Genomic DNA, 15122 nt, shown 5'->3' with positions numbered 1-15122 from the left:
AATATTTATAAACTCATTGAAAACAACAGATGATTACCGGAAAGCATGGATTTATCAAAGAAGAAAATTCCAGGCTAATATTTTCCCAGAAGAGTAGACTGAAACATACCCAGACCAGTTAATTCTACATTATCGTGAGATTTCTGTCGGATTAGTTTTATTTTCATATGAGTTTTATACAGCTTCTCTTAAAAAAAAACCCTCCTTAAAACTAAAACCTGACCCAAGGTGCTTTTTTCAAGAGGCAACTGGAGTTTCCAGTTTTTCTTTGAAAACATTTCACTTCTCATCCAAGAAACTTCTTCAGCTCTGACTGGATGGAGGGGAATAGAAAGATTTATACTCCTTGCAGACAGCTGGTCAAAGCCTGGTAAAATAGAGTTGTGTATTAAGTGTTTTTCTGGGGAGAATGGTCTCTCAGGGTGTTCTGACCCTTCCCTTTTCCGACAAATCAAACACAATTTAAAAGGAACAGAAACCTTGTAATGCTTTCTCAAAATAATTAGCTGTGATAAGCACAAGCTTTGTCAAACTGTATAAGATTTGCCAACATATAACAGACAAGAAATAATTAGCAATACAAAAATGTTCAAATACAAACTCAAGGTACTAGAATGTCCATGAGGCTGTGGTTTCAAAACGTCTTTGCCTTTTGCAAAGAACGTTTATTGCACTTAAGGAGGATAATTATCTTAAACTCAAACAACAGATTACGACAGATTTGACAAAATGGGAAATATTACAATTATCATTAATTGGGAGAATATCTATATTTAAGAGTAATGTATTGCCTAGAATTTTATACTTATTCCACACAATTCAAATTAGGTTAGGAAAGGAGTACTTTGAAGACTTAAACAAAATAGCGTTGAAATATATTTGGCAGGGAATAAAAGCAAGAATAAAACTTAAACTGTTACAAGATGCAAGGATATGAGAAGGATTTGCTTTGCCCTATTGGGAGTTATATTACCAGCCAACAAATTTGATGTGGGTAAAGGAATGGATAAAGTTAAGGAACAGTAAATTATTGACTTTAGAAGGACATGACTTGCTGTTGGAATGGCACGCCTTCCTCTGGAAAAGGGAACTAAAACACAGGGGTATTTTAGAAGATATTACATTCAAGAGGCATTGTTACTAAACTGGAAAAAGGTTAAAAAGCATTATTTAAAAATTCCACTTTGGTTATCTACTATTGAAGCTTTTTCTTATCCAATAACATATAGAAAGGAACAAACAGTTTGATATGGAGAGATATTAAATGAAAAGGGTGAACTTAAATCTATGCAATTATTGGAAGAACAAGCTATAAAGATGAATTGGTTCTCATATGTACAAATACAATCTAGATTTGATAAAGATCTTTAAACAGAAGGTTTTTATGATAAATTGACTGATTTAGATAAAATTTTAACAGGTACTGATGAAAAGGTAATTAAAAAACTTTATGGACATTTACTAGAGTTTAAATTAGAAGAAGAGCAAGTTAAACAAATGATAATTGCTTGGGGGAAAATTTTGGATATGGGATTGATTTAGAGAAATGGCAAAAATTGTGGTCTCAAAATTATAAAATGACAATGTCAACTATTTATAAAGAAAATTTGTATAAGATGTTTTACAGGTGACATTTACCCCCCAACAAGAATTGCAAGAATGTTTAAGAACAAATTGGATAAATGTTGGAAATGTCATCAGATACCTGGTTCATACTACCACATGTGGTGGACATGCACATACTCGACTAAAATCCACACATGGTTGGTAAAAATGATAAAACAGCATATAGACTTTAACCCAGAGATATTTTGATTGGGAATCATACCGGAAATATACAATAAAGAATTGAAGCACTTGATTGTAAATGTTTTAACAGCAGCTAGAATTGTATTTGCTAAGAATTGGAAAAGTGAAAAAATACCTACTCAGGAGGAAGTTATTAAGAAAATTGTGGATTGTGCTGAAATGAATAAATTGACATTTGAAATTAGAGAACAAGATAGTCAATTTTATAAGATATGGAATTTATTTTATCAATGGTTAGACAAAAAGATGTAGTAATTGAAATATGTTAAGAATTTTTACAATATAAGATTAATAGAATGATACAGAATATAATAATAAAAATATATAACCATTGGTTGAATGTATAATGTAATACTCATATAAAATTTAGAATATCTCATATAAAATGATGGAATAATAGTTTAGTCAAAAGAACAATTAATGACTGATAATGTAGGAATATATGTTATATTGATAATGAATGAATTTGTATAAACTGTAAGGGGAGACTATGAAAGGATAGCACAAAAAATTTATAACCAACTGACACACTGTATGTATATATAACTTGAAGATGGTTTTATGTTTTTATGTTTTGTTTGTGTATGTCTGTTTAAAAATAAAAAAGAATTATTACAAGAAACAATAAAAAACACCTTGACCTTCTGCAAAGAATGTTTTTTTCACAGCCGGCTTTTATCCTCTTGAGGGAGGGGGCATTACCTTGCAGCCTTACTCCTGAGTTGCCCATGCTGTTGTAACTGCTCTTTCCTATGAGCAATCCTGCACACACTTGGCACAGGCTCCTTGGGAACTTCCTCTTCACTGCTGCCAGCCTCCACAATCTCTGAAAGCAGCAGTCCACCCTGTAATGGTCCTGGCTCCTTGTTAGGAATGTAACTAACCTAACAGCTATTTGGGATGGAAATATATAAACCAGGATAGACATTTTAATACTGTCTCTTTAAGAGCATGCTAAAAACTGCAATTGGGTGTGGTTACTTAAACGGCCATAAGATGGAGCCAGAAACCTGGGTTGTTTAGTCTTAATCTCAGAAGAGAGTGTGTCTTAGTCTCTGTTTCCTTCTGTTGGAAAGTATTGCCATTCCTCCATTGTTCCTAATTGACTGATATTTCTGGATTTAATGTAAGTCTGATATTGAACTGTTTTTGACACTGGAATTTGTTATTGGATTATCCCTGGACTAAAAACTGACTGATCTTACCTGTGAATGACTTTGGATTGCCTATTTTGAACTTTCTTTAACTTTCTGAAAGTAAAAACCTACATTTAGTATACAGTGTATCTGTGTACTGTGTGTGTATTATTCAAATACTACTCTCAAATATTTCTCCCTGTATGCGCTCATTCTCCTAACAGGGAATTACCTCAACACTGGTTATGGGCCCAGGCCATACTAGGCTCAGATAACTGAGAGTTAGTGTGAATGCAGACAGCTGTTTACTGTTTAACTGTGGTTTACTATCCTGATAAAAATGGCACAAGACACTTCAACAAGTCTATCACTGATAACCCAGTTGGATGGAACAAACTATGTTTCCTGGTCTATGAAGTGCAATCTACTTCTGCATAGAGAAGGATTATGGACTGTAGTTCAAGACCCACCAGTTGTAAATGTTTGGGATCCAGCTTATGAGGATGATGCCAAGAAGATTGCTGACTTTAAACAGAACAACGAACGAGCTCTTTGTATAATTGGACTAACACTGAGTGACCAGCAACTAGTCCATATTCGTGGAGAAGAATCTGCTGCTAGGTGTTGGGAGAATTTGAAGAGGATTTATGTTTGTGACAGTGTAGGTGCACACATACATCTTACACATAAACTGTTTAGAGTACATCTTCTGAAAGGTGGAGATATATTAGCTCATTTAAACTTCATGAAAAGAACTTTTCAAGAGCTACATGAAAAGGAACTGATATTTTCAGAGCTGCATCAAGTTTACACCATTCTTTCCTCATTGGATGAAAGTTATGATGATTATGTATCTTCACTGGAAGTCCTGCCCAGAGATAAACTGACATTGACTGACATTACTGGAAGATTGTTAGAAGAAGGAAGAAGATGGCTGGATAGAGACCAATTGAGGAAGGAACAACCACAAGAAGAGGATTTGTCTTCAACTGCTGTTAAGAAATGTTTTTCTTGTGGGGCTAGAAGACATATAGCTAGATTCTGCAAGAAAGGAAAAAGACAGAATACTGGTAATCACCAGAAGGCTAAGAAGAATGTTAGTTTAGCTATGTCTAGCAATTCAACTGTAAACCATGATTTGTGGGTTGTTGATAGTGGAGCATCACAGTGCATTATTAAAGATAGAAAAAGGTTTGTAAAGATGTCCACAAATAAACAACATGTATCATTGGCAAATGGATGGAAGATGAACACATCAGGTGAAGGTACTGCATATTGTTCTTGTATAAATGAACATTTAACTATGTTATATGTACCTAAACTGAAATTTAATTTGCTATCGGTTAGGGCTTTAGTTAATCTTGATTATGTAGTAACCTTTAGGGCAGATAAATGTATCATAAAGAAAGAGGGAAAAAGTGTTACTGCTAAATTAGAGAATGATTTATATGTGATACATGATGATCAGTTGAAGATGGCTAACTCAGTTTATAACAATGTTAAGCCACATGATGAATGTATACATTTATTACATAGACGTCTAGGGCACTTTAATTTCAACATTCTCAAACAAATTGTTGAATTGTCAGAGGGAGTAAAATTGAAACCCTGTAGCAAGTATTTAAACTGTAATGCCTGTAGCCAAGATAAAAGTAAGGTTACTCCTGCAAACAGACTTAATGGGTTTAAGACCAAAGAACTTCTACAGGTTGTGTTTGCTGACATAATTGGTCCTAAGAAACCAAGTTTAGGAGGTGCCTGTTATATTTTGAGTATTATGGACCATTACTCACGATATGGTTTCTGCTATCTTGTGAAAAACAAAACAGAAACATTCCAACATTTCTTTAACTGGCTAAGGTTTGCTCAGAGAAAAAGGAAAAGTAAAGTAATTACTTTAGTTACTGATAATGGGACTGAGTTTGTTTACAAATGATTCCAAACTATGTTGAAATTGGCTGGTGTTGAGCATAAACATTCTGCACATTACAGACCACAACATAACTCATTTTTAGAACGAAGAGGGCAAACATTACAAGCCATGGCTCGTACTATGTTATCTGATTCAGGTTTACCTGAAACACTGTGGGGTGAAGCCATAATGTGTAGCAACCATGTTTTAAACAATGTGGTGAACACAAGAACTGGTGAATTGTCATTCACTCATTGGCATGGCAGAAAACCAAATTTAAGTTATCTACACACACTTGGTGCTCCAGCATGGGTGCATATTCCCTCACAAGTAAGACTGAAAGGGCAACATAGAGCAAGGAAATTATTTTTCATAGGTTACGAGGCCAACCATAGATCATTTAGATTTTGGGATAAAGGCACAGCTAATGTTTACTGTAGTGCTAGTGCTAAATTTCTTGAACATGTTGGGTGGCATAAACTAGAACAGGAATTTAACAATGATGTTGTTATCAACACCCAAGTAGTCCCTAGTGATGAGATAGTTAAACCATCAATAGCCATTAAAGAGGAAGAACAGGCACAGGAGGAGTTAGAATAACAGGAGCTGATGGAACAGGAGAGTCCACTAGTAAGTCCTGAGTTGCCTAGACGTTCAACCCGAGTAACAAGACCACCAGATAGGTATCAGGCTAGTATTGTATGCCAGGGAAATACAATTCCTGCTAACTATAATGAACTAAAACTGTATCCTGCTAAGGATCAGACTGCTTGGCAGGAAGCAATGGATAAGGAACTGAAATCCTTACAAAGATTGGAGGTATATGAAAATGCTAGGTTACCCCCAGGGTGTAAGTGGATTTATAAAATTAAGACAAATGTGGATGGGACTGTTACCCATAAAGCCAGGTTAGTAGTACAAGGGTTTGATCAGACAGCAAATGACTATGATGAAGTGTTTGAAAGCTACCACATTAAGAGCAGCATTAGTGTGGGCAGTTAAGAATAAATACAAAATAAATCATTTTGATGTGGAGACAGCATATCTTCATGCACCGTTGCAACATACTATATATTTAAAGAAGCCTTAGGGGATAGATACTGATACAAAAACTGATTGTTGGAAATTTAAAAAGAGTCTTTATGGGTTGAAGCAATCAGGCTATGAATGGAACCAGTGCATAGTGAAGGAATTAACAAAGATAGGTTTTGTAGCTGGCATGGCTGATCCATGTTTATTTAAAAGAGAAAATAATGGTGTAAGGTCATTATTGCTGTTGTTTACTGATGACATAGCATTAATCACCAAGACTGAGCAAGAAGCTACTGAGATTGTTTCAGTATTAGAATGGAAATTTAAAATAAAACATTTAGGTGAAATTAAACAGTATCTTGGTTTAAAAATAGATAAAACTAGGGGAGGATACAAAATCTCACAGGCAGATAAAATTAACCAGTTACTGAAGACCTTTAAAATTGAACTTTGTAAACTGGCTAAAAACACCAGTGAGCCAGGAGTTTAGCCACAGTGATGTGCAAAGTCCTGTATTTGATAAAGGTATTTATCAATCTTTAGTTTATCTGATCTTAGTAATTGGTGATGGCCAGATATAGCATATTGTGTAAACCAATTAGCCAGGTTTAATACTGAACTACTGAAAGGCACTGGCAAGCTGCTAAGTGTGTATTGAGATATGTTAGAAAAACAATGCATTATGCATTATATTTAGAGCCTCAGGATGAACTTAGTTTAACTGCATATGGTGATGCAAGTTTTGCTACAGATGCATCTACACGTAAATCAACATCAGGTACTGTAGTATTATTAGGAAAGGTGTTAATTGGATGAAGGTCTATTAGACAAAAACATCTAAGTTTATCTACAATGGAGGCTGAATTCTCATGTTTATTTCTATTATGTACAGATTTAGTTTGTTTTAAACAACTATTAATAGATATGGGAATTATTGTAAATGAACCTATTGTTGTTTACGAGGATAATCGATCAGCAATACAGATGGCATCCAATCTTGCTGTAAAAACAAGATCAAAACATACCAATTTAAGATATCTCAGTGTGAGACAATGTGTTCAAAATAAAATGATTTTACTGGAGATGTCAGAAAATAACATTACAGATCATTTTACAAAAGCCCAAGGTACTATAAAACATAAGAATTGTTGTGATGACTATGGACTTAAACTGCAAGGTTTTATATATTGTCCTACCCAAAGGGGAGTATGTTAGGTATGATAGCCACCTAACTGTTGGGTTGGAAAATATATAAACCAGGTAGTAATTTGGTATTGTCTCTTTAAGAGAATGATAAGCTGTAATTTATCCAACAGCCATAAGATGGAGCCAGAAACCTGGTTCTTCCTTCCTTTCTTCCTTCAGTCTCTTTGTATTTGGCTGGTATGGAGTTTTTGCCTAATCATAGTTCTGTCTGGATTACTGTAAGTTTTTGAAACTGTTAGGAAACTACATTTATGATACTGGACTATAAATATTGGACTATTGCTGGACCTGCTTTAACCATGTATGACTTGGACTGTTTATTAGACTTTGCTTAACTGTCTACCAGAAGTAAAACCTATATTTTACTAGTCAACATATCTGTGTACTGGTTTGTGTGTTATTCAACATCACTCTCAATACGTTTCCCTGTGTGCACTCATTCTCCTAATGGGGAATACACCAACAGAAAGCCTGAATGGAATTTAAGAGGAAGACAAGTATGAAGTCTTCCACATAGAAGGAGAAAAATAAAACATGGGGCAAAAAGGATGAGGGATTCCAAATTCAATAATTGTGAAAATGATCTCAAAATAGTAGGAGTTGCAAACCAAACATGAATCAGCAGTGTGATATCCTAGGAAGAAAGCTAATGCATCCAGAAGAACCTCAGGAAGTGAATCTTGATTGTAATGAGAAACCCCAAGAGCCCCTTGCAGGACCACACTTGGAAAAGATGTTGCACAAAAACTGGATGAGGATTTAGGGGACAGTAACATAGCCAAGGAAGAAATCAAAGGTGTCAACTTGTAAAACATTCCTATGCCTGTTTTCAAGGGAATGGTGGGAAATCTGAAGGAGCAGTATGGCAATAAAACCAGAACTACATTCCACTATTATTTTAAAAAGATTGCAGCTAGGCTACCGGATCTTCTAGCTACGAAATTCCTTCATTGGAGAATATGATTGATGACACCTGGCCTGTGAATATGCTTCATTGGAGAATCTGATTTATAATACAATCGGGGGGGGGGGGGAACAAGGTCATAGATGACTGTGAATTATATATGCCAGAGTTGGGTTCATTTAGGTTAATGCTGGCATGTTGCTCCTAATACATTTTTGAGGTTTTTTTTTTTAAGCTTGGCTTGAGGCTCATGATTTAATTAGGGCAATCACCAGAACTCTGACAAAAGAAGCTGCCTTTAACCTTGAGGCAAAACATCAAAGAGAAGATCCATCTTAGTCCAGAAAATCAGGAGTCTGGAAACACCTGTTTCAATTAATACATCTAGGAGCCACGATGATGCAGTAGTTAGAATGCAGTACTGCAGGCTACTTCTGCTGATCACCGGCTGCCAGAAATTTGGGTCTCACCAGCTCAAGGTGACTCACCCTTCCATCCTTCCGAGGTCAGTAAAAAAAGGACCCAGATTGTTGGGGGAAAAATGCTGACTCTATAAACCACTTAGAGAGGGTTGTAAAAGCACTGTGAAGTGGTATATAAATCTAAGTACTATTGCTATTAGCTGCAGAAAGGTGGATAAAGCAACCATTAAAAACTGAAAGACATTATAGAGAAGCTAAAATCTACTGTTATTCCTGAGTGTCAGACCTGGAAAAATGAGTTTAGTTACAAGAGAGGAGATTCTGACTGAATAAGAGGGAAAAAAAGCTTCTTTTAAAAAGGGAGAGTTTTAGTGGTGAGCCAGAGAACCAGAGAACTTCAGTCTCACCTTCACTGATTGTCTTAATCCAAAGACTGAGCAGCCATCAGTCAGAGAAGCTTTGATTGAGATTCCTGCAAAGATGAGAGGCTGAGCTAGGTTGATTTGAAGATTCCTTCAAATGTTTGAAGGTAAAATTCTATAATGCTAATTATAAACCCATATACACAGGAACTTATTTAAAAATGCACACCTTTAAAATATTAGCAGTGTTTATAATCAAACAATATCTGTCATAGTTCTTGTTTTTGTGAACATTATCATCTAAGCGAAGGGTCTTTAAACTCGGCAAGTTTAAGATTTGTGGACTTCAACTCCCAGAATTCTGAGTGAACAGGACTGGAGGAGGAATTCTGGGAGTTGAAGTCCAAAAGTCTTAAAGCTGTTACGTTTGGAGACCCCTGGTCTAAGCGATAAGATTGGCCAAAACTTTTGGCATTCTGAAGCACAACTGGACTCACTGGAGAAGAGACTAATGCAAGGAATAATTGAGAGCAAAAGAAGAAGAGGACAGCAGAGAATGAAGTAGCTGGATGGAGTCACTGAAGAAGTCAGTGTGAGCTTCAATGCACTCCAGGGAATGGTAGAGGACAGGAAGGCCTGGAGGAACATTATCCATGGGGTCACAATGGGTCGGACATGATTTCATGACTAACAACAACAAGCACAACTAGAATGATGTAGTTCCCCTCTTCAAAGCAAATGGAGAATGGATCCTTGGCTGGTCCCCTTACCTCCCATGACTGAAGTCTTGGAGCCTCCAACCTTTCTTTCCCCTTCTTCTTTCTCCTCCTGGATCTGGAGGAATACGCAGCATTCAAGGCATGGGCCAGGGCATTAATTGCACTGTAAAAATGGTGGTCGTTCCAGACAGCAATCATGTTCTTTTTCATTTGGGTGTCCAGTGGTGCTTTCTCAATGCATCTTTTCCGGCCTTTGACAGAAAAGATGTGCTTTGAAAAAAAACAAAGAAACGACTCATCTCCCAAGGGTGGTTTCACATAGAAATGGAGTTTAAAGGCATCCTTTGAGGGATGTTTTTTTCCCTCTAAAGCAACAGTCCAGATACTATTAATATATTTGAGATGTATATCATTTTTCAGTGGAAATAGATCAGTGAGTGTTGTGATCCAGACTTTCCCTTCAATGGGTCCTGGCAAACGCCTAAATGTTAAATGGAAAGGAAGAATTCTGTCCAAAACAGCACCAAATTCTATGTAGTGAAGAAAGACATTAACTTGTGTCCATTTAGAGAGGCCATACCTGATGTGTCCTGTTTTTCCAGTTGTTGAGAATTGCTGTGACAGAACCACACAGATTCCATTCTTGACAAGCAAAGGAGTCAAAGTCCTCATGAAATTATCTCCATTTTCTGTGCCTGAAGCAAAAAGACCAATCAAGGTCCATCTGAAATGGAGGAGCAGTTGGACAATTGCTGGGTACAGGATGCCTTTTGGGGGTAAAAGCCGGTGATAAAAGGGCAATTGACTTGTATCATGCAGTGACTCTGAAAAGAGTTCAAAACTGATCTGAAAGAGCAATGAAGAATATTGTGTTATACTTGGAGTCAGATCAATTTCAAAATATTAGCTTTAAAGAAATCCAATTTAGTTGTGATTAATTTGTTTATTCTTCATCATAACTAAATTGGATTTCTTTAAAGCTAAAACAAATAGTTTATTGTTGATTAGTTATTAATTAATGACTAATCAACAATAGCCATTAAAACAGATCAAGAAAAAACATAACATTAACAAGACTGTATATAATAATAGTAGCAAAGAAAATAAGTTAAAAAGAGTGTCAACTCATAAAATATTTTTTTTCTCCAATAAATTTTTATTATTTTCCACCAGTACAAATCTTAGTTACTTTTCCAACAACATTGACATCCACATATAATAATGTCTTATATTTTAACATCTATTCGTACCTATCTTAGTCTATATTATCTTTGTTTATCATTAATCATCAATACATATTGCATTTGTATTACAGTTATTATTATTCATCTTATTCTTTTAACATCTATTCATAGCTTTCCTTAATACATATATTACACTTTTTATTACACATCTTTGATCCTTCTGTTTATCCTGTTATATCTTGTGTATCGCTTTCTTGAGAATTCTTCTCTAATCATCTTTTCTAATTCTTATTTCTCTTTTTCTAGCCACATGTACCATCTATGCCAAATTGAGTAGTATTCTGATTCTTCTTTCCTTCTCATTTTAAATGTAGCATGTCCATCTCAGCACAGTCTGCTATTTTTTGTATAATTAACTCTTCAGTTGGAATCCTCTGCTCTTTCCACATTTGTGGATGAGGTGATACCTCCCGCCTACCAGCCATTTGGAAATCCGCCCTCACTAACGAACGAGGACCTAACATGAAGAATGACACCAGACCCAACCCACGAGGACCACACAAGACGCTACCACCACACTTCCATGTAGAAAGCAGACTCACACCCACACAGATGATGTGTCACAACCATGGACCAGAAGCCGTACCGCAGCTGCATCGCTACCGACTTCAAACCCCTCCGACCCATACATGAAGTGATTGGACGCCCACCATGAATATGTGGCACAGCCATGAATGTGAAGCCAAACAACAGGATCACAGCCCACCAGCTAAAATCCCCTGGCAACTAAGACTAACCTGAGCACAACTAAGCCCCCACCTGAACAGAACACACCTCCAGCCAGTCAGAACACAGCAACCCCCCAACCAATCAGAACATAGCCAAGCCTCCACCCAATCAAGTCACCCCCCCCACTAGCAGTTAAAAGGAAGAAGCAGCTGCAACCTCACATTACTCCGAGAAGCACAAAGCCGAAGACAGAAGCCTGAACATGACGAATGAGATTTTGTCAAAATGTTGCCTAGATACTTCCAATTTTATGCGGGAGAAAACCCGAATAACCAAAGATGGTTATATATATGATATTCAGCTTTGTTATATATATATGGTATTCAGCTTTGTTCGAGTATTTTCCCACATCATTATAGTTGTGCTTTTAAAGTTGTAGCAACGTTTCGGCAAAATCTCATCTGCCATCATCAGGTTTCTGTATTGTTTTTGTCTGTGAGTCAGACTTCGTTTGTCTCTCATTTCAGGCAAATGGTTGTACTTTTGTCATACATCTCCTTGCAAACTTCCTACATTGGAGCATTCATAACTTCTGGAGGCAAACCATTCCACTGATTAATGATTCTAACTGTAAGGAAATTTCTCCTTAATTCCAGGTTGCTTCTCTCCTTGATTAGTTTCCATCTGTTGCTTCTTGTCCTGCCTTCCGGTGCTTTGGAAAACAGGTCGACCCCCTCTTCTTTGTGGTAACCCCTTTGAATACTGGAAGACCACTATTATGTTTCCCCTAGTCCTTCTTTGTGTAAGAAAGAGGTCAGTATCTTTTTTATACAATTGACATTCAAATATTTATTGTATTTATTTATATATCAAACCTCTTAAGCGCCCATCTCCCTCACATAATAGATCTGTTTTGTCTATCTCTGGAGTCTGACAAACACAAGTCTGTTTATTATAAGGATCTTGGTTAAATCTTCCATATTTAACCATTCTGTCAAGCTGCTCAAATACCTTAAGACATTTCCACATTGAAATAGTCGCCAATTTGGAAATACATTTATAATAGCTCATCCATTTCAGTGTGCCATCCTTACCGAGCATGGCTATATTTTTCTCTGCTTCAAGATCTGAATTCATTCTGCAGCAATCCTTTTAGCTTGTTCTCCAGTAGCACAAGAGATCAGAAGACCACATATCCTAATTGTGATGACCCAGGAGTGGCGCAAAGGCAACACATTCAAATAAGCAAGAAGAGTCTCTTTATTATCTCCACCTTTCCCCCCAAAGTCCAGGTTACCTTTAGTTGGAGAAAAGCTCTCAGAGGAAGAGTCTTTAAGTGAAGGAAGTTCATTCCAAAAACAAAGTACATACAAACTGTAACTAAAAATCCAAACAAACCATGCTGCAGTAATTAACTTGGCAGGGCAGGAGAAGGAATTGCAGACTTGAAAGCAAACACAGTTGGGAAGATGCCAGGAACACAGATAAGACTCAACGATACCAGATAATTCACGGGTTGCTCCCAACAAGTTGCTGTGTGCAGCTTCCCTTTTTAAACACTGTGTTCCCAGCTGCAACTAATGAAGGGAATCAGGGTCCTTTTCTCCCCCATAAGCCATGCAACCCATGTTGCTCCCTTCTCCGTTCCTCCCTGCGTGCCCTAGGATGAAGAGGGGGTGGGCCTGGGTCTTCCTCTGATTTCCCTCTCCCTTGCTCTACCACTCTACTGCTCTGCCCAGTTGGACTATGCCCTTCCCCAGTTTCTTCCACAGCCAATGGAGCCACACTTCCACGCCCTTTCACCTGCTTGGCCTCCCTTTCCCAATTAGATTCCGACAGGGGCATGACACTAATATAGCTTGTCAGTTGTATAATTTAAGAAGTCTTTAACTGAAATTTTATCTTTTCCAATAGACAGAATTTTGGATATTACATTGCATAAATGTAATACCAATAATATGGCACTGGGCCTAAGACAGAATCTTGAGTACCACATTGCATGCTTCCTTTTCTGTAGTTTTAGTTTCTTTGAGGACTACACACTAACTGCACTTGGTCAACAAAAACTCTGTCTTTTTTGTTCTTCAACAAGAAATAATTTGTTCATCTCTCTACTCTCAGCTCTAATCAAGAGGATCCTAGCATATACAGTATTTTAGCAACAATATCTAAAAGACCAAGGGGTCTCTAAATTATGTTTTATTCTGTTTTCAACATGTATTGGAATTATGTATTGGTATGTGTAGATGAACCTGCCAATAGAGAACACACCACATCAATATTTTTTTGAATATTTTATCTGGTAGAAAAACCCTCTCAAGATTCTTTATTGCTTTTCAAGCCATTTATGAAGAACATTAAAGATAAAAAATAGTGACCATGTGGGCTAAAATGTTTACCATTGAAAATATCATTATTTTTGTTAACATTATATTCAAAGGATGATTTTCCATTTCTGCTATACCATATATCTTTTTCTAAAGAAGACCCTTTGTTTGAACAGAGTCTCTCCTCACCTTCCAAGCATGAAACAGAAGACCCAAAGCAATGATGAGGATGTCATGAGAGGATATCACTGTTTTGATCTTTGCCTCTTAAAGATTGTAGATCCCAATTCCTAACCATTTCACCTAGAATGGCCACATTGAAAAGCAGTTCTTCAATTTCAAAATGAAGATGCAGTTGGATCTATCACATACCAGCTTACCACCCCATTCAAATTAACTGTAGAAAAATACATGCACACAAACCTGAGGGACTTTGTAGGTGCCTCCTAATGTTGACATCTGGATGGAAATGTCATCGGTAGCTGCATCAACTAGAGCCAAAAGGTGGTCCTTCCTTCCACAGCTGTAGTTCGGAATATTGGCTTCTCCCATTGAGAACATATCTAGCAAGGCATCTGAAGTCAGAAGTCTGTTCAAATAATTATCATGGATGCTGTAGCCAAGTGTGATATTATTCAGAAGCCCAGGAGTCTTGTTGATCACTTGAATATTAAAAATGTAGCGTAGTACTCTAAACTTTTCAATAGGTAGACTAACATAAAAATGTTTATGTTATCATTACCATGACATCATCATGACAAAGCAAATACCATTTCAATTTAATTCTCTTTGCCTTCTGATCAGTGATCAGTTTCCATATTTTTTCCGACCAGTTCTATGAGTAGTTCTATGCATGCGTGTGCACGCCTAACATATGCTTTGCACGCGCTTTCAGGGCTCAGTGACCCACCCCTTTTGGAATACTGGTGAGTGAGATGAGCTGTTTTTTTAGCTCAGATGAGGCATGGCAATCTACTCTGCTGTGCAAATCAGCTAAGCTAAAAAAACAAGGGAATATAGGAGAGGTAATGGTGGGGGCAGGTAGGCGAGGCTAGTCAGAGGTGGTATTTGCCAGTTCTCTGAACTAGTAAAAAATCTCTTCTACTGGTACACCAGAACCGGTCCAAACTGCCTGAATATCACCTCTGTTTCTGATGCTTAAGCCAATATTGATCCAAAACAAGAGTCAAATAATAGTTCCTGATCACCTTTTCTTTTTAATAAGTATTGGGAAGATTAGCTGAAGATAGCTTTCCACTAAGCTTAAGAATTATAAATAAATTGTTATATGAGCCTTGGTGGTGCAATGGTTAGAGTGCTCTACTCCAGGCTACTTTTTCTGCTTGCTGCCTGCCTGCAATTTGGTAGTTCCAATCTCAC

The 15122-nt window shown here is 36.9% G+C and overlaps 2 protein-coding genes across 4 annotated transcripts in view; one reads left to right on the top strand and one right to left on the bottom strand.

Moving 5' to 3' along the window:
- Positions 1-15122, top strand: part of LOC113451539 (vomeronasal type-2 receptor 26-like) — a 214170-nt gene that overhangs the window by 45673 nt on the left and 153375 nt on the right. The gene's annotated exons all lie outside the window — the stretch shown is intronic.
- The window catches only part of LOC148126708 (vomeronasal type-2 receptor 26-like), a 74153-nt gene that overhangs the window by 8437 nt on the left and 50594 nt on the right, over positions 1-15122 (bottom strand). For 2 of the 3 annotated variants that reach the window (XM_087927898.1, XM_087927899.1), the window contains exons 2-3: positions 14166-14454; positions 9554-10348 (exon numbers count right to left, since the gene is read on the bottom strand). In XM_087927898.1, coding sequence (XP_087784024.1) covers positions 9554-10348; positions 14166-14454 — 1084 coding nt within the window. The remainder of the gene's footprint in view (positions 1-9553; positions 10349-14165; positions 14455-15122) is intronic. The other variant, XM_087927900.1, reaches the window with a different exon arrangement.

The sequence above is a fragment of the Pseudonaja textilis genome, chromosome 2 (assembly GCF_049901715.1).
Source record: "Pseudonaja textilis isolate UNSWEBS1 chromosome 2, rPseTex1.2, whole genome shotgun sequence".
Classification (NCBI taxonomy): Eukaryota; Metazoa; Chordata; class Lepidosauria; order Squamata; family Elapidae; genus Pseudonaja; species Pseudonaja textilis.
Note: the sequence above shows the minus strand (reverse complement) of the source record. Positions and strands in the feature narration are given on the sequence as shown.